This window comes from Sprattus sprattus (assembly GCF_963457725.1).
Source record: "Sprattus sprattus genome assembly, chromosome: 9".
Classification (NCBI taxonomy): domain Eukaryota; kingdom Metazoa; phylum Chordata; class Actinopteri; order Clupeiformes; family Clupeidae; genus Sprattus; species Sprattus sprattus.
Window position 1 is genome coordinate 10,099,622 of NC_137928.1, and position 18,395 is coordinate 10,118,016.

At 47.9% G+C, this 18,395-nt stretch overlaps 1 protein-coding gene across 1 annotated transcript in view; it reads right to left on the bottom strand.

Annotated features, from left to right (window-relative positions):
• Positions 1-1,196: 1,196 nt before the first annotated feature.
• Positions 1,197-18,395, bottom strand: part of gab2 (GRB2-associated binding protein 2) — a 26,001-nt gene continuing 8,802 nt past the window's right edge. Inside the window, exons 2-9 of the mRNA XM_080844744.1 lie at positions 11,208-11,451; positions 6,392-7,080; positions 4,896-4,996; positions 4,169-4,463; positions 3,947-4,037; positions 3,243-3,345; positions 2,313-2,435; positions 1,197-1,407 (exon numbers count right to left, since the gene is read on the bottom strand). Of these exons, the coding sequence (XP_080700870.1) occupies positions 1,264-1,407; positions 2,313-2,435; positions 3,243-3,345; positions 3,947-4,037; positions 4,169-4,463; positions 4,896-4,996; positions 6,392-7,080; positions 11,208-11,451 (1,790 nt within the window). The 3' untranslated portion in view covers positions 1,197-1,263. The remainder of the gene's footprint in view (positions 1,408-2,312; positions 2,436-3,242; positions 3,346-3,946; positions 4,038-4,168; positions 4,464-4,895; positions 4,997-6,391; positions 7,081-11,207; positions 11,452-18,395) is intronic.

Consider the following 18,395-nt stretch of genomic DNA (forward strand, 5'->3'; position numbering starts at 1 on the left):
CTTGCCGCTACACATGGTTAATATACTGTCGAGATGGCACTGAGGCCCAGATGGTCGAGCTGGTCACTGGAGGAGCTGGTTCGTCTGCATGACATCATTCCCCAGAAACCCACCGGCTCCAAACCAAATGGAGGTGAGAGGATTAAAAACCAGGCCACTGAATTTACTGACATAGAGGAACGGCAATAGAACCGACTTACAAACCCTTGTGAGTTCACTTCTCTCACTCGTCGCAGAGGTCAAGGCCTTAAACTGAATTGAACATGTAGACAGAGAGTAGTTGTTCAGATATCGAACAAATTGGGGGTTGATTTGGAAGAAACGGCAGCCATTCCAAATGATTGTTAATGCTTTACAATGGGCGACTCAACTTTAAGGCTGTAGTTGTTTGCAGGATGCTCTGGTAAACTAAAGTTGTAAAAAACTAAAACGTTGCCCTTGGGTGAGATACACTTCCCGCCCAGGGTTTGCAAAGCTCAACTGCGGTGGTGGCTGACTGAGAGGAAACCGATGGACAAGCTTGTTCTTTAAACCAAAACACGAATGTATCTTGGCATTGTTGCTGAGTCACATGTTCAATAAAACAGGGCAAAAGTAATTACTCTGCCTCTCCACCCCTTTTCCAATCGATTTGCTCTGTCAAATGGCAGTGCAATTTGACTGGCACGCCATCAATATAAACTCCCCTGACACAGGAAAGAGGAGGGCTCCTTATGATGTGCTGAGCTTTGCTTCTGTCATTATTACTGATGCTGTAGAATAAATATATACCTATACTTCTGCAATGCATGTATGATGTGTTGTTTTCCTCAGTAGATGCTGTGGCATAGAGCAGCCAATGTGCTGCCTTTGCAGAGTGAGTCTTTGTCTTAGAAATGTGCATGGATGATGAGGACACGTTTAGCTCTAAGGGGAATGAAGACTGTTTGCGCAGGTCTATCATTCACTGTTTTGAAATCCCTCATCTCGCTATCACTCGACACTCAAGTGGTGGGACCTCTGCAAAATGTGTCCAACCGCAAGAAATGAGAAGTGGCGTAGAAGAACTATGGCTTTGACTCCAGTCAGCTTCTAACGAGTCCATCTCAACCCTTATGGAAGTCATAATTTCTCATTCTTTCTCTCTCTCACGTGGATTCTGCTGTCCCAGCAACAGTGTTTTTGTGAAATGGCGTCCAGGGTAAGGGGTGGGGGGGGTCGTGGGGTCGTGGGGCATGCTCAGTGTAACGGCTCCACAGGTGGGGTGGAAGTGCAGTACTACTGTCAGGACTTGACACTCTTGGTGGGTTCTGTGGACTGCCGGACGTCTGTCCACTCCTGCATGGTGTTCTGGAGTGCCTGGGTCTTCTCTTTGTCCACTTGAACGTAGTCCACCTTCTCGTCAGATGTGACCGAGGAGGTAGAGGGCTGGGGAGGAACACGGTAGGAAAGAGAGGTGAAAATGGTGCTAATAAGTCTGACCTCAATTAAAGCAGCAATATGGAGTTCTGTTCCAAAACTAGCAAGCTGACTACCTAAAAGGCATGCAAAAACCTTGTAAACACCACCAACAGCCCAGTGACACTGATAGAATCTTGCCAACACATTAACTGGTGTCTTTTGGCAGTTTAGCTGGCGATGTCATGCGTGTGAAAGCTTTTCTTCCATTTTTGCAGGGTTACGCAGAACTACATAGGGCATATCCTTAATGGCTAGTGGGGAAGACACAGGTGTTTATCTGTCCTTCACATGACCATATGCTACCAAAATGAATTTGAGGATGGTACCAAAAGAGGTTGCCTATAAAACCACATCTCAAAAAGTGTCAAATTGTTGCATAGTGTTACTTTAATCTGTAATGGTGCAGTATAAATAGAAACATCGGGCCTGTGACCTGGTGACTTGCATACACCAAGTTAATTTGGATTTCATCTCTCTGACCTGTCAATATCCCTCTCTGCAGTTGGGCTAGTACTACGATGACCTACAAGGTCAATGATGCAATTATAAATCTCATCACTGATTTTTATCTCTGTGTACCTACCATACACTCTGAATCACTGTGTGTAAGAATTTACTTCCTCTTTTGAAACTAATGTATTTCTCCAGGGTATTGAATCTGTTACTTTCCCCAAAAGCATGAATAAATTCATATTAAGTTATATCATTGTTCTTGCTTCCCCTTTTCCCCTGGACTCTGGGGAAATCTAGGACAGGAGTTTGCGTCTGTTTCTTTTTTTTGTTTGTACTTGTTGTACTCCTTTGTGCCTAGATATTATGTGTGTAATGAACACAACCATAATGCACTCCTGCTACTGTGTTGTGGGTTTTACCTTTCTGTGTGGGCTGGGCGATCCAGGCTGGAAGTCCAGAGCCAGGTAGTCTACATTCCCACATTTCCTAGCGGCAGGGCTGCTGGTACCACTCACTGCTGGTGAGGTAGACGCTGGGTTTTGCTGAAGAAGAGGAGTAGAGGAACAGCAGTGAGAAGAGGTGTCTGTGTGTCTGTGTGTCTGTGTCTGTGTCTGTGTCTGTGTCTGTGTCTGTGTGTGTGTCTGTGTGTGTGTCTGTGTCTGTGTCTGTGCCTGTGCCTGTGCCTGTGCCTGTGCCTGTGTCTGTGCCTGTGTCTGTGTCTGTGTCTGTGTCTGTGTCTGTGTCTGTGTCTGTGTCTGTGTCTGTGTCTGTGCCTGTGCCTGTGCCTGTGCCTGTGTCTGTGTCTGTGTCTGTGTCTGTGTCTGTGTCTGTGTCTGTGTCTGTGAGTGGTGTGCGTTTGGGTGGGGGTAAGGAGAGGCTTGTCAAGAAGCCATTTTTATTCATCTGCATTCACAATTCTGGAAGCAAATGCTTGCCCAGGATACATATTCTTGCCCAGAACAAAAAAAGAAAAGAGAGAAAAAGTCACAAAGCTGAATCTCAATCTGTCTCTCACTGCACACATATGGTTGCTTACTGGGGTGTTAAATTGCCATTGCACCAGCAGCAAATAAATATAAACATTACAATTACTCTAACTCCAACCAGCTTTGTGAATGTAAAAATAAATAAAAATCCACAGAATAAAAAAATATATATACTGTGAGAAAATACATGACCACTAGGATGCGTCTACAATACAAAACACTGAATGCTGATGAGTTCATACAAGAAAGCAAATGTTGTGTGTGATCTTTCATTGTTTCAATGTTCTAAAGTGGGTTCCTTCTGGCCCAGTTATGAGGGGCTAGGTTCTCTGAGATGTGTATGTGTGTGAAGGAGGTCCTCACCATGGCAACGTAGTTCTCCTCGCTGTCCGCTGAGTCAGTGCTGGTGATGCTCTGAGTGGAGATGGGCCGACAGTGCTGGGAGGACATGGAGTTCATTGCAGGCCTGACACACACAAATGAGGAAACCTGAGTAACTACGCCTTAAAAACAGACGCCTCCTACAGAAGGAAAATTCAAGCACCCAATAACATTTCCCTCCTCTCCTCTTAAAGGTATCGTGTGTAGTTTTTTTGCGGCATCTAGTGGTGAAGTTGCTGAACTGCAACTGGTGGAATACCCTCCCCATTGCAAACATGTGCGAGTATCTACGGTGGACGTCAAATGCCATAACAACGCAACGCACTGCCTCGAGACAGTGTTTTGGTTTGTCAGTTCTGGACTATTGTAGAAACATAGCGGTGCAACATGACAGACTCCATGGAAGAGGACCCGCTCCCTATGTAGATATGAAGGGCTCATTCTAAGCTAACGAAAACACAACAATTCATAGTGACAGGACATTTGATACTAATGGAAACATAATTATGAATACTATATTCTAATTTATACTTATAGATGCGCAGTACACATTGTACCTTTAAGTATATCTAGGTCTGTAGTTACACTTAGTAACAGAACATTCAACTGATAGTGACAATTACTGGAGTTCCTTTTCTAGACCGTATTTTCCTTTTCTAGATTCATTAGTACTGAGAGGTGCTCACATTGGTCTGGTCCAGGACATGGTGATGGGACTCTTGAATGGCAGCTCATCGATGATGCCATTGCTCCTCAGATCCAGAGGGGTTGGCTTTGCTGTAAGGAAACAAGACAGAATGGATTAACGAGTAGCTAAACGCTGAGCCATTGAAGCCACAGAACCTAGCGTTGCATTTGCGTCAAATGGTTCTCGTCTCTGTACGGAATGTTTTCCACCAAGCACTCACAGGTGCCCGACTCACTCTTCCTGTTGGGCTTGAGGTTGCGATTGATGGGAGGAGGCGTGACGTCGCTCAGGCGGCCCGGCCGGTGAGAGAGGGAGGCCGTGCTGCCCTTCCTTGCCGGCAGCGTAGCTGAGAACCCGGGGAAGTCGAAGTGGTGTGGGCCGGGGCTCATGGGAATGTAGATGTTCTTGGGGCTGTCCGCCTGACTGGCGTTGAGTGGGGAGGAGCTGGGGTTCATAGGCACATAGTTGTCTTCCGAGTCGCCACTGTCAGAGCGCGTCAGAGGTGCTTTTGCTCTCTGGTGAACAGATGAGGGATACATAGTGAGTCTCTGGTGGGCAGGTTTTCAAGATGTAACATTCAGAGTGAGGATGCAGCATATAGACGGACTCTTAACATACGGTTAAATTCACTACCCAAAACAACAGAAAAAACACATCAGAACAAGAACAAGGTGGATCACAAACAGACCAACAAATAACAGTGTGTTTTTTTAATGGTGATGTTTGTGAAACAAAAAAAGACGTAAAACAGAATAGATATGTAAGTTTTATCCCAGCATGTTAACTGTCCACCTGTCCACCCCGAAATCCCTCCATACATCAATACTTATTAGGGAAACCGGAGGATATCAAATGAAGTGCTTTGAATTACAACCGGGGTTTACACTGCCACTGCAGTGGTGCTTCCCCTGCATCTACCCTGATGGTGATGGTGTCTAGTGACATACCAGATAGGAGCTGAAGCCATCATTGACAGATTCCACGGACTGGCCTCCTGAGTTGTTGAAGTAGACGGGCCGTTGGTGACTGTTCGTCTCAAAGGAAGAACCTGAGAGGAGGGGAGAACCAGAGAGAGAGAGGGGGGAAGAGAGAGAACCATAGCATGACTGAGCAACCCACCAACTCATTCTATAGTTTAGTTAAAAGTAACTTAAACCCAGGAACCAAAAAGAGCCCCTTCAGGGCAAAAGTCTACAAGAAAAGAAAAAAAAACAATGACAACAAAGAAAAAAGGTCAAAGTCTTGTGACCAGGGTTGGAATTCTTGCGCCGGCAGGTTCCTGCACGGTACATTCCAGCATAAATTTAATGCGGAAAACTAACCCCTCGAAAGGAGAATAACCAAAGCTGGTGGGTCGTTACATAAAACGCCCCATTGCTTCCTAATTGGCCTTTCGGGGGATGGAGGGAGAAAAAAAAAATAACCCAGACAGACCAGAAAAGACACACAGGTGTACGAACAGACTGCCGCCAGGGCTGTCGAGGTTCAAAAGGTCACCCTACGGTCGGTCCGACTGCAGGTCTGCACCACAGCAGGCCCAGGTTAGCACACAGCCACCAGGGGGAGGGGTGGAATGGAGCCTGCTGCTTTCCTCTCTCCCCTCTCTTTTTTTATTGCTTATCAGCCTGGAACGAGACATTCTGGTGCTGCTGCTGCCGGCTCGGCTTGAATTTCATTAGCCTCCCAGCAGAGCAACGTCTGCCAGATTGCCCCTTTGTTTTTTTCTCATCAGTAGCTACTGAGAGAGAGAGAGAGAGAGAGATAGAGAGAGAGAGGGAGGGTATGTTAAAAAGATAAAGGTAGAGAGACAAAGACCAATGGGGAGGAAGATTGAGAAAGTAAGAGAAAGAGAAAGAGAGTGGGAAAAACAGAGTAGGAGAAAGGAAAGGATATGTTGAAATAATATTAGAGGAACAGAAAGCAACAGAGGTAGAGACAGAAAGAAAGAGTGAGAGAGAGGGAGAGGGGTAATAGAGTGGGAAGGAGAGTAATGTGCTCCACAATGGAACAACATGTTTTCCACTGAGGATGAGCAGGGGGCCAGTTGCCGCCCGGTTCAGCCGCTTCAGTCCAAGGATAAGGAAACTATCTGCCCTGGCTCACAACAACAAGACAGGAGTGTCCCTAATGAGGAAGTGTTCTTCAACAAGACAGCTTAACCAGAGGAACCGAGGAAGCTTCTGCCCTGCATTATACATACAGCCTACTCCTGGATCCTTTATGGGAGGAGGGAGTCAGTGAGAACATGGATCAAATGAATGTGTATTCTTATGTGTCCTTGTGTGTGTGTGTGTGTGTGTGTGTGTGTGTGTATGTGTGTGTGTGTGTGTATGTTTGTGTGTGCATACCCGTGCACCTGTGTGTGTGTGTGTGTGCGTGTGTGTGTGTGTGTGTGTGTTTATTTGTATACCCCTGTTTATACATTGCAAGACCTTAAACCCACCTCTGTGTAGCCTGATGTTCTCAACCGCTGGCAGCGTGTTCCTGCGAGGAATAACCGACACAGCAGTAGCCGAAATCTCTCCGTTGTGGCCCCCAAGTGATTGTGGGCTCCCCCAACGAGTGTCTGACCCCTGGTTGCCACTGCCTCCTGGTTTAGGGGGCCTGGGCGGAGGCCCCGCTCCTGCAGAAGAAGCCTCAGTGTTGGAGGCGGTGGGCAGGGCGTTGTGGTTCTTGTCGAAGGCGCGCGGCGTCTGGTAAAAGGACCCCGGTGGAGTGGGCAGCCGGTCGTAGTTGTCCGGCAGCGACTTGTCGTTGGCCAGCGGCGCGTTGCAGGGCGTCTTGTAGGCGTAGACCTCCTCGGCTCCGTCCATCTCCAGCTCCGAGAAGCCCAGGCCGCTCGGGTGGGCTGGCCCCTCCGAACTGTACCCCCTGGGGAGGACGTAGCAGGAGGAGCCCTCACGCGGAGAACTGGCCCTGGAGGAAGAGGAGGGCAGGGCTTGGTTCTGCTGCTGCTGCTGCTGCTGGTGGTGGTTCTGGTTCTGCCTGCTGGGCTTGGGGAGGCTGTAGAAGCCGTGGAGCTGGGAGCCCATGCCGTTGAGGCAGTGGGAGAAGCCGTGAGTGAGCTTCTGCACTGCCGAGTCGCTGCCGACCAGGAGACTACTGCGCGTTGCCTGGGAGAAGCTAGCACTCCTGCAAACATGAGACATGAACACAGATGAATATGCATGTCACACACACACACACACACACACACACACACACACACACACACACACACACACACACACACACACACACACACACAGATATACACACACACACAGACACACACACAGATATACACACACACACACACAGATATACACACACACACTAAGATATACAAACACAAACACACACAAACAAAAAACACACCAATAAACAAAGATAAATATGCAAGTTACATTATGTACATCACACTCCCACACATACTCAATCATGTATAAACACAGAAAGGCAGATGTAAACACACAAATAAAGACACACACCCATGACCATCCAAAACTCGTTCACAGAAATAAACTGTGAACTCTCTTGTACACTCTTCCACACGTATCAGCACACGCTTTCACAACCATATGTTCATGTGCACACAAAATGCAACAAACATGGTACATGCGCAGCGAGAGACTGAAGGAACACACACACACACACACACACACACACACACACACACGTGTCAGTTTTCATTATGCCAATTTTGACAGGGCACATCAGGGCCTCTCGGACATAGACATCTGCCAACCCTCCCCCTCTCTGCCTCCATGGCATCGCCCTGAAGGGGTCACCTCACTCTGAGCCGTGCCATATCTGTGCCAGTACACAAATGGCCAAATAGGCTGCCGCGCATGCCAGCTCCTGACAGGATGAACACGTAGGAACATATGCATCTTGGCTAGAATGAGGGTGGAAAAGGGATAGAGCGTATAGACTGTATTTGTGTTACACTTTCAGAAGCCTTTCCCTTTTTAATATGTAGTACCTCTATTAGCCACTAGAGGTGGACATGCGCAATGTTTTCATTTTTTTTCCTCCTTTTTCTCTCCCCAACGTCAAACCAGAAACACTGACAAGTGATTGATACCCCCTTTGATAAAGCAATTTCATAATGGACCTGGTGCTCTATTTGAAGACATAAATCAGTTTTGTCCCCCCCCCCCCCCCCTTTCCCCCCTTTGATGACGTGCCATTTTGTAATACCAGCTTGATCACTAACCAGACCTTTACTCTTTGGTGAGAGAACCAAGGGGAAGGGCAATGAGGCCACAGTCCCACAGCACGTACGCAGGGCCTGGGCCGACGCTCGGAGACTGGCTAGGCTGGAGTGAGAGAGGACATTTTTTCCCACAGTAAATAGACTCAGACTGGCACCCAAGGGGTCACGGGTCAGTTGTTTACGCAGCTCTGCACAAGGACTGCACATCAGAGTCTTGTTTGTATGTGTGTGTATGTGGTGTGTGTGTGTGTATGTGGTGTGTGTGTGTGTGTGTGTGTATGTGGTGTGTGTGTGTGTGTGTGGTGTGTGTGTGTGTGTGTGTGTGTGTGTGTGTGTGTGTATGTGGTGTGTGTGTGTGTGTGTGTGTGTGTGTGTGTGTGTGTGTGTGTGTGTGTGTGTGTGTGTGTGTGTGTGTGTACGTGTGTGTCTGTGGGATATTGTGTGTGTTTGTGTGTTCAGGGCCATGTTGTTAGTGCCCTTAAAGGCGGATAAGACATGTGAAAACATAACAAGCTTTAGCCACTGCAATGCAAATGATATCCCTTTAATACCCCACACACCCTCATCTCAGTTTACCCATAATCCTCCTGTTCCAAAGCAAGTATCCTGTCAGTGCCTTAGGTTTCGGTTTCTGTTAATCACCTTAAAGACAATGCACATTGTTAAGAGCACTGTGTAAATACAAATGAGATCAAATGAACTGAGTTGAATCTTCATGTGGGCGAGGAAGACTACCCTGGCTATGTGGATGAAGGCTCCTGACAGAGGAGGTAGGAGTGGAACAATGGAACAAGCGCTTGGACATAAACCATAGACACAGGAACTCCTATGTCTATGCTATTAACTCAACTATGTGTGTGTATGTGGTGTGTGTGTGTGTGTGTGTGTGTGTGTGTGTGTGTGTGTGTGTGTGTGTGTGTGTGTGTGTGTGTGTGTGTGTGTGTGTGTATTTGTGTATGTGTGTGTCTGTGTATGTCTATGCTATTAACTCAACTATGTGTGTCTCAGTGAAAACATTTAGATTTACGTCAGTGTTGTTTTTCTTCTGGCATTGCACACTGAATTGATGTGCAGGTTTTGTCTGTGACAAAGCAGTCCAATCCTCTCCTCAGTCCGTTCTGGTATTTACCCCGGTACCTAATACATTGGAAATGCTCTGTTCGCACTGGCCTGTGCTGAACTCTCATTGACTTGAGTAGTATGCCACACCAGGTAAAACAGATTCATATTAAATATATATATATATAATATAATGAATGAAGACCTCAAAACTATTATACGCTTTCCCATTCAATTTTCATCTTGGGTATTGCAGATCGATACATTCTACACCCAGCAGAAAGCTTTCCCCAGTCTGTGTCAAATACACAAACGTGGGGTTCAGGAGGCGAATTATGCTACATCGCTAACTCCTCCAGCGTCCTAATGATTAATCGACGGCTCTCTGTGAGTGCAATTTATAGCTTTCTCAATTCATTTGGTCCACCATCGTACCCTCTCGCAATGATCATAACGTAATATCTAATTTGGATTGTGAGGAATGATAAGTTACCAAGTGTCAGGTCATCCTGATTAATGAGCGCGCAGGGAGAGAGGTGGGTGGGGACCCGGAGCATAAGACTAATATGCACACTGCCCTCGGTGTACAGTACATCTGGTGGATTAAGATTCTTTTTTTTTTTTTTACATTATTCTGCCTTCCCCTGGAATGGGCGAACACATTTAAATGCAGAGGCTGCGGGCTGTGCTGCTGAGGTGCTGAGGTTTTCCCTCTCTGCTGTCTGTAGGCACGGGCCAGGGTGTGATGGATTACCGTGGCCACACTCGTTGATCACACGGAGACGCACTCAGGGGTGGAATTATTATTAAGCTGCCATTTCATGCCTGGGATATGGTGGGGGGAGATTACAGAGAGAAATGAATGAATAGGTGAATGAGGACTCGGAGGGACTGAGTGAGGGAGTGGGTGATGAAGTGAATGAGTGAAAGTTGAGGGAATGAATGTGAATAGATGCATGTATGTATGAGTGAGTGAGTGAGTGAGAGAATGAGTGTGTGAGAGAGAGAAAGAGAGAGAGAGAGAGAGGAGAGAGAGAGAGAGAGAGAGAGAGAGAGAGAGTGAGAGAGAGCGTGAGTGAGTGAGTGAGTGAGTGAGTGAGTCAGTCAGTCAGTCAGTCAGTCAGTCAGTGAGTGAGTGAGTGAGTGAGTGAGTGAGTGAGTGAGTGAGAGAGAGAAAGAGAGAGAGAGAGAGAGTGAGTGAGTGAGTGAGTGAGTGAGTGAGTGAGTGAGTGAGTGAATGAGAGAGAGAGAGTGTTAGCGAGTGAGAGAGTGAGAGAGTGAGTGAGTGAGTGAGTGAGTGAGTGAGTGAGTGAGTGAGTGAGAGAGAGAGAGAGAGACAGAGAGAGCGAGAGAGAGTGAGTGAATGAGTGAGTGAGTGAGTGAGTGAGTGAGTGAGTGAGTGCGTGCGTGCGTGCGTGCAAGTGAGTAAGTGTATGCATGCATAACTGAATGGATGGGTGGCAATTTGTGAGTGAGCAAATGATTGGAGGATAAAAGGCCAGCCCCACCCAGATCATACAAATGCCTAATGCAGGTAGCAGTTTAGGTGTCTGAACATGCAATGCAAGGAAGAGTAACATGTAAGGGCTGCAATGCAAAATAAGTAGTTTTAGTTGTATAGTATGGTCATTTATGTCCTATTTTCTTTGTTCAACCTTAAGTTTAAGTCCTTATTAATAGTGTCTCACCCTGCTGATCACCATAAGGAAGCAAATGGCTGACACATTTCCGCTCAAACGTACCATCCAATCTCCCATCCAAATCTACCTCGCTTGGCTGATAAAGCCGGATGATCCCCACAGCTACATTCCTCACAGCCAAATCAGTTTCATCTCAGTGACACAGCCAGTTTGGGTGTCTGGCTCTGTGTGTGTGTGGCCCTGGGGTCCAGTGACCGAACAGAGAGATCCCCAATCACTCCCCCCCTGTCCCCCCTCCCTTGAGGGTGGGGGGGCAGAAGAGGAGAAGGGGTTAGGGTTAGGCTAAGGTCGTGACCTCTTACCGAGTGCCTTCCGTCTTCCTGCTCAAGCACTGGTGCAGAAGGAGGTAGTCCTGAGGGGCAGAGTTTGGCAGGGAGCCGTGGCTGTGGCGGACGGGCATGTCGAAGGTGAAGAGCAGGGGCTGGCTGGAGTGGCTGGAGTGGGTGGGGGCCGAGGACTTGCGCTCACCCGCGAGGGGGGCCATGGAGCCCCCGAGGTCACCGGCCGTGGACCGGGGCATGGAGGTCGAGGATGTCCTCTCATCTGCTGGCAGGGGGGAAGAACAACAGAGAGCACCAAACAGTTAGTGACTAAACAAACAAACAAACAGCCTCGCCCACAGAGTTGTTTTGGTGTTTATTTCGGCTTGTTTGCACAGGTGGTGTTCAAGCCGACCCAGTTTTACCACTTTCACTTTCGATTCTTTTTTTTTGTCTATGGCGTTCAGGTGAGAACCAAAATATGAGCAGCAAAACTAATGTGGAAAGAAAGAAACAGTACACACATAAACACACAGAGAAACACACACACAAACACAAACACAACGAAACACAAACACAAACACACACACACACACACACACACACATGCAAACAAATCTGAAACTGAATTGGTCAAGGCTGCTCGTTTTAAATCCATTTCATACATTGGCCCTCTGGCATTCCCGACGTCACAAAAGATCCCCCACAGCAGCAGCCAGCCCCTCCACACTTTCCCGTCCTGATCAATGAAGTCAAAAGGCCAGGGCGGGGGATTCAATCGGAGGCTTTAAGCCCTAACATCCATGTCAACTTGTACTCAATAGCCCTCAGTTTGGCCTCTGAAACTCAATCAGGAAAGAGGGGCTATCCATCTATCAGGGTGAAGGGAAGGGGGAGCACAGAGGGCTGATAGGAGGAAAGGGGGGTGGGGGGGGTGTCAAGAGGACAATCCTTCTGTTTTTGGAGACTTCTGACAAAGGTCACACATCCCATCAGTGGCCCCTTAGCCTCGTCTTTGCTGTGTTGATGATAAGCACGCTGCTCGGTCACAGCTCAGTTCAGCTCAGCTCCTCTCTTCTCTCTCTCTCTCTCTCTCTCTCTCTATCTTTTTTTTTCTTTTTTCTGCTATCTGCTTTCTCTATCTGAGACAGGGGGCCCTATGTGAACGGAGTGGCCTTTCAGCGGTGTTGTTGCTCGGTGACATCTTTGATTTCTGCAGCCGTGGGTCTGCCGAGCCAGGGCCGGTCTCAGGCCCGGGTGCCCAAAATAGCTCCGGGCCCCGTGCCAGAAACCAGGAAGTCCACATGACCCCTTTCTCACTCTCTCTCTCTCACACTCTCTCTCTCTCTCTCTTTATTTCTTTCTTTCGGCTGCTCTCCCACTCAGCCCTCCTCTCACTCTCTCTCACTCTCTGTGCTCAGGATCCCTCTCACTCCTTACACTATTCATTCTTCATCCTCTGCTCTCTATCCATCTCTCTCTTTATCCATCTTTCTCTCTCTCTATCCATCTCTCTCTGTCTCTGTCTCTCTCTGTCTCTGTCTCTCTCTCTCTCTCTCTCTCTCTCTCTCTGTCTCTGTCTCTTTCTCTCTCTCTCTCTCTCTCTCTCTCTCTTTCTCTCTCCTGCCAGTCCTCTTTCTCTCCTTGCCCACGATTCTTCTCTCCCTTACAATGCCTCATAGAGTCTCTCTCCCTCTCTATTTCTGTTCTTTCGCTCTTTCTAAATCCCATTGCGTATTCTGTTCTGTATTTTCATTTCTCCCACTTTCAGACCTTAGTAATTCTCTTTTTAATTTTTTCCATTTCACAATCTTGTCTTCTCTCCCACGATCACTTTCCCGCACTCTCTATCTCACTGCAACTCTCTCCCTCTCCACTCACACACACACACACACACACACACACACACACACACACACACACACACACACACACACACACACACACACACACACACACACACACACATACACACACACACACACACACACACACACAACCTCTTGCTGATAAATAGAACAGGAGAGAAGGGAAGCGATGGGGTGGTGTAGGTGTGGGCGGCTTACTACTCTCGCCTACTACTACCAGCCAGTGCATGCTGGGAAATGAACAGCTCCAGCTTACCCCTTTGACCCCTTCTCTGGGAAGTGAGCTGCTTACAGCTCTCTGTGGACATATGGCTCATTTGCACTTTACAACTCAACAGATTCTTACACACACACTTCCAGTTACTTTACAGCTGAGGAAAGCAACAAAGATTATGTGGATTCCAAAGAACTAAGTGATTTCAACACTGATGATGTACACATGTTCCATGCACATAAATTAATATAGATTAGGTGGGCTGCATATGGCATTCCATTTATGAGTAACTTTAATCAAATATGCCCCTGAATACATATATCTGAGAGCGTGGGACCACAAGAGATAGATAGAGAGAGCGAAAGAGAGGAAAAAGAAAGAGAGAGAGAGAGAGAGAGCAAGAGATATTTTCCAGACACTCACACATAAAGACACACATCCACACTCAGTACAAGCGCTCATCACTGAAAGGAGTGAGAAGCCTTGCGTGGTCCTCTGCCATGGGCCCACCCTGACCACCAAAGCGACACCATGGCCAAACAGGGAATTATGGGCCTCTGACTGACCAATGAGGTCACATCATGGCCTGGGGCAGTGAAGTGCTGGGACTCTGCGCTGCAAGACTCTAGCCTACCCCCTTCCCCCCTTCCTCCACCCTGCTGCCCACCACAGTGTGGGACGGGGGGGGGGACGGGGGACGGGGGGGCATAGGCCCCAGTCCAGGAGCGTTTCCAAACAACTTCAATCAAGCCATTGTTACCAGAGTGCTCAGAGTGTGTCTCCAAAGGCTGGTTAAGGCTGCACACCAAGCCAGTGCAAAAGTGGTTAGATTCACAAAGATGCAGATTCACATGTGCCTGCACTTAAATGCACACACCCACACACAGAAACACACTAACGGTAGGCATGTACAGAAATGTGTACACATATCCATATCCACACACACACACACACACACACACACACACACACACACACACACACACACACACACACACACACACACACACACACACACACACACACACACACACACACACAGACACACACACTCAGACACAGACACAGACACACACACACACACACACACACACACACACAGACACAGACACACACACACAAACACACACACAGACACAGACACACACACAGACACACACACACACACACACACACACACTGACACAGGCACACATAATCACACAAACACACACACATACACATATTAATACAGAAGAAGAGCCCATAAAAGCCTCCATCGAGGATCCAGGCCACTGCGCCCTGGGCCTACTAACACGCACAGATGTATTGATTATTGAAGGGGTGAGTGAGAGTGTGTGTGTGTGTGTGTGTGCGCGCGCTGGGGGCGAGCACCAGGCTGTCGGTTCAGAGTTGAGCTACTCTGGATGAGTAGAGAAGCAACGTAAACTTCCCTCGAGGGAAAAGGCAAAAAATAAACTGAACCAGAAGTAGCCACAGGCAAACGACGAGTAGCGCTGAACCTACAACTCTGTACTGATGTGTTTCTCTGGTTCTCTTGAGACCTAGAGCCAGAGAGAGAGAGAGAGAGTGGTCATGATGAATGGTAAACAGTGGCGAGGCATGCTAGCTTGGGGAGTAGCCACTGAGGCTCATCTCTGACACTAATGGGATAATTGATCAATATGGCTACCGTGAGGCTAGCTGTTGCAAAAAATATCCCACATCTGTTTACTCAAGAACAAAAATCAACACTCCACCACAAAGTGCTTTTACAGCTGAGCCAATAGCTGGGCTCGACGTACACATTTAAGAAATTACAAGAAAGAAAAGACACCTAAATGACTCTCTGCACTTTTAAAGATTTTGTGAATATCACTGGCAAAAGTAGATACACTTCAAGTTAGTGAGATAGCTGGAAATGAACAAAAGCGATGTGAAACTGTGTGAAGTAGAGGTTGTATGAGACGGTATATGCAACTTAAGGGCCTCTTTCCCGCCAAATCAGATATTTAAGTGGACAAATCATGCGCTTGGAACACGCTCCAAATACCAGCTGGACGGCTTGGGTAGCTTAGTGAAAACTCATCGTTGCTCTGGGTCAACGACCAAACGGGTTCATGAGGAATTTTCCATTCAGACTCCACGATACATCACCTTCTGTACCATCAGTAATGTTGACATCATGTAATCGAATTAGCCCGGTGGTCTTAGGAGCCCAGAATTAGAAAAAGCCGTCGTGGCGTGTGAGTACAAGGCCTGTCTTTGTAGGGAACCCATTTCCTGTCTAGTCCCCCAACAAGGACAGCCCATAATACAATTTATCACTATTACATAAAAATAGAAATATGAGATGATGACCAAATCTGATTAAAGTAAGAGTGGGAGATGGAGCGAGGACAAGAGAGAGAGAGAGAGAGAGAGAGGGAGGGGAGAGAGAGAGAGATTGGATTCCTCAGATTCTTAAGTTTAAAAATGGAACACTGTGATCTTGATATTTTCCGTTGTTGTAGCAGTTGTTTCTTTGTCAAGGACCTAGCACGACCTCTCTATAAAAAAATGCATAAAGATTAGTCTAGTAAACATGAAGCGATAAATAGCTGTTCCACAGCTGTGGAATATAAGCAACTGAACAGAATATCTGCTGTAGAGATACTGTACACGTTGGCCATGGGATTAGAAAGAATTAGAAGACAGTGCTGGGGAAGACCTCCCTAGGGGCACCGGAGGCATCCCAAACCGAGCCCCAGTAATGGGCCTCACGGCAACAGCATAACATGAGCAGAAAGACATCTATTGTCCCTCCAAAAAGCCATCCTCAATCAATCAATCAATCACTCACTCACTCAGGATGGCGGGCCACTCCATCACAAAAACAACCCACCCGCACCCTTATGCCATCCCAGGCTGACCATTTGCATTCCTGGACTCTTAGCAGACTCCATTTTGCTTAACGAGATGGACAGGGGGAGATAATGGCCTCTGAGTTGCCTGTGACTCTGGGCAAGAGACTGGTGGATGTGGATGTAAAAGCTGGTTGTGGTGGTGGGTGGTGGATGAGATGACCTCAGGGAGGCCTTGGTAAGGATGGTGTACTGTATGGTTGGATGGCTAGGAAAGACTCCCTGTTCTTCTGTCTTTCTTTCTCTCTCTGTCTCTTTTAATACTTTTTGTTTTGTACTTTTGTTTTTGGAATCAGATATATATATGCTTCTCTCTCTCCCTCTCCCCCCACCCCCCCTCTCTCTGTCCCTCTCTGTCCCTCCCTCCCTCCCTCTCTCCCTCCCTCCCTCCCTCCCTCCCTCTCTCTCTCTCTCTCTGGTGTAATTAGCAGAGTAACATGGAGGATGGCAGGGGAGGGCAGGGCAGGAGGGAGCCCAGCCCGATGGTGGTCTCTGATCACATTACTGTCCACCCCCCCCCCCCCCCTTGCTGCTCCTCAGCACCACTGCGTCATGTGAGCACTAGCCCGCTCCACAGGACAACATCAATTAGCCTCCATGGAGGGAGCTCACTGATCAATCAGACTGGGGGGGGGGGGGGGGGGGGGGGGGGGGGGTGGACGAAAATGGGTGGAGGTGGGGGGGGGGGGGGGGACGGGGGGGTTGGTTTGTCATCACCCATGAAATCACAGAGTCAGTTTAAGAGTGATTTCATTCTTCTCATGAAATCAAGACGAGTTTCTTTCTCTTCTAATTTGCGACTTGCTTCTTTCTCCTTCTCTTTCTCTCTCTCTCTATCACACACATGCTCCTTCCATCCCTTTGTGCCTTACTTCCCAATGCAGCGTGCCTGTGCCTTTGTCATGGATACAAATGAAAGCTGCTCTATGATATAAGCGGGGAAACTAAACAGCCCCCGCATGGGAGGTCTGTTCAGGGCAATAGTGACCTGCATTGTGTTTCTCTCTCTCTCTCTCTCTCTCTCTCTCTCTCTCTCTCTCTCTCTCTCTCTCTCTCTCTCTCTCTCTCTTTCTCTCTCTCTCTCTCTCTTTCTCTCTGTCTCTCGCTTTCTGTCTCTCTCTCTCTCTCTCTTTCTCTCTCTCTCTCTGTCTCTCGTTCTCTGTCTCTCTCTCTCTCTCTCTCTCTCTCTTCTCTCTCTCTCTCTCTCTCTCTCTCTCTCTCTCTTCTCTCTCTCTCTCCTCTCTCTCTCTCTCTCTCTTTCTCTCTGTCTCTCGCTTTCTGTCTCTCTCTCTCTCTCTCTTTCTCTCTCTCTCTCTGTCTCTCGTTCTCTGTCTCTCTCTCTCTCTCTCTCTCTGCCTCTCTCTCTCGCTGTGGAAAAACTGAGAGTGGTACCTGGAACGGGTCAGCACTGGATTGCAGCAGAGCTGAGGCAGAGGAGGTCAATCTGCCCTGACAGGCGTTACAGGCAGGGCCTACAGCAGTGGGGTGGAAACACTGAAGTCATGCCGCACTGGGGGAGTGGTGGAGCAGGCAGGGAGGCTTCATCTAACCCAGGAGCCAGGCCGTGACAGGCCCACCTGTGATCAGTAATCATACAGTGGTGGTGTGTGGGTGGGCGGAGGGGCAGAGGGACGGTAGGCTGCCTTTGCCCCAAACTTGCCACATCCCTCAGTATCTCAATGAGCAGGAGCAATTTTACAAAATGATGCCCAGTGCTTGATCATTCATGCGTTCATGCTACAAATGCCATTGAATAAAGAAACGTTCTAGGTCAATCCAGACACTCACCCACCCACCTATCCCGAGTAGCGACTGAGGTTAAGAGGAGAACATTGCCAGGGATTGCGAGTACATGTGCACAATGATATGCTGTACATTTGGCTGGAGGTTAGCTGTCCAGAAACGTAACCACTGGCTAAACAGTCTCCACACAAAGACTTTATAAGAAATTGCTAACAGCAGGACAGTGGCTTTGAGAAATGGTTCCCTCTGAGCACAGCTCAGAGCATTCCTCACTTTTGTCTTCAAGGAGCACTTAAGAAGCCAGTCTGAGCATATCACCTCTTGCTCGGGACCTGCCAAAAAAAAAAACTTGCTAAGATCCTCAGGAGAAGAAAAGGCAGTGAGTGGGGCACTCGTATACTTCAACAATCCTCCCCCTAAGCTTACAACACACCAAAACCACGAGAATGCAAACTAGCAGTGTAAATGATTTATAGTCAGAAGACAGCACTTAATAGAAATATGACCTGTATGATTGCTTTTG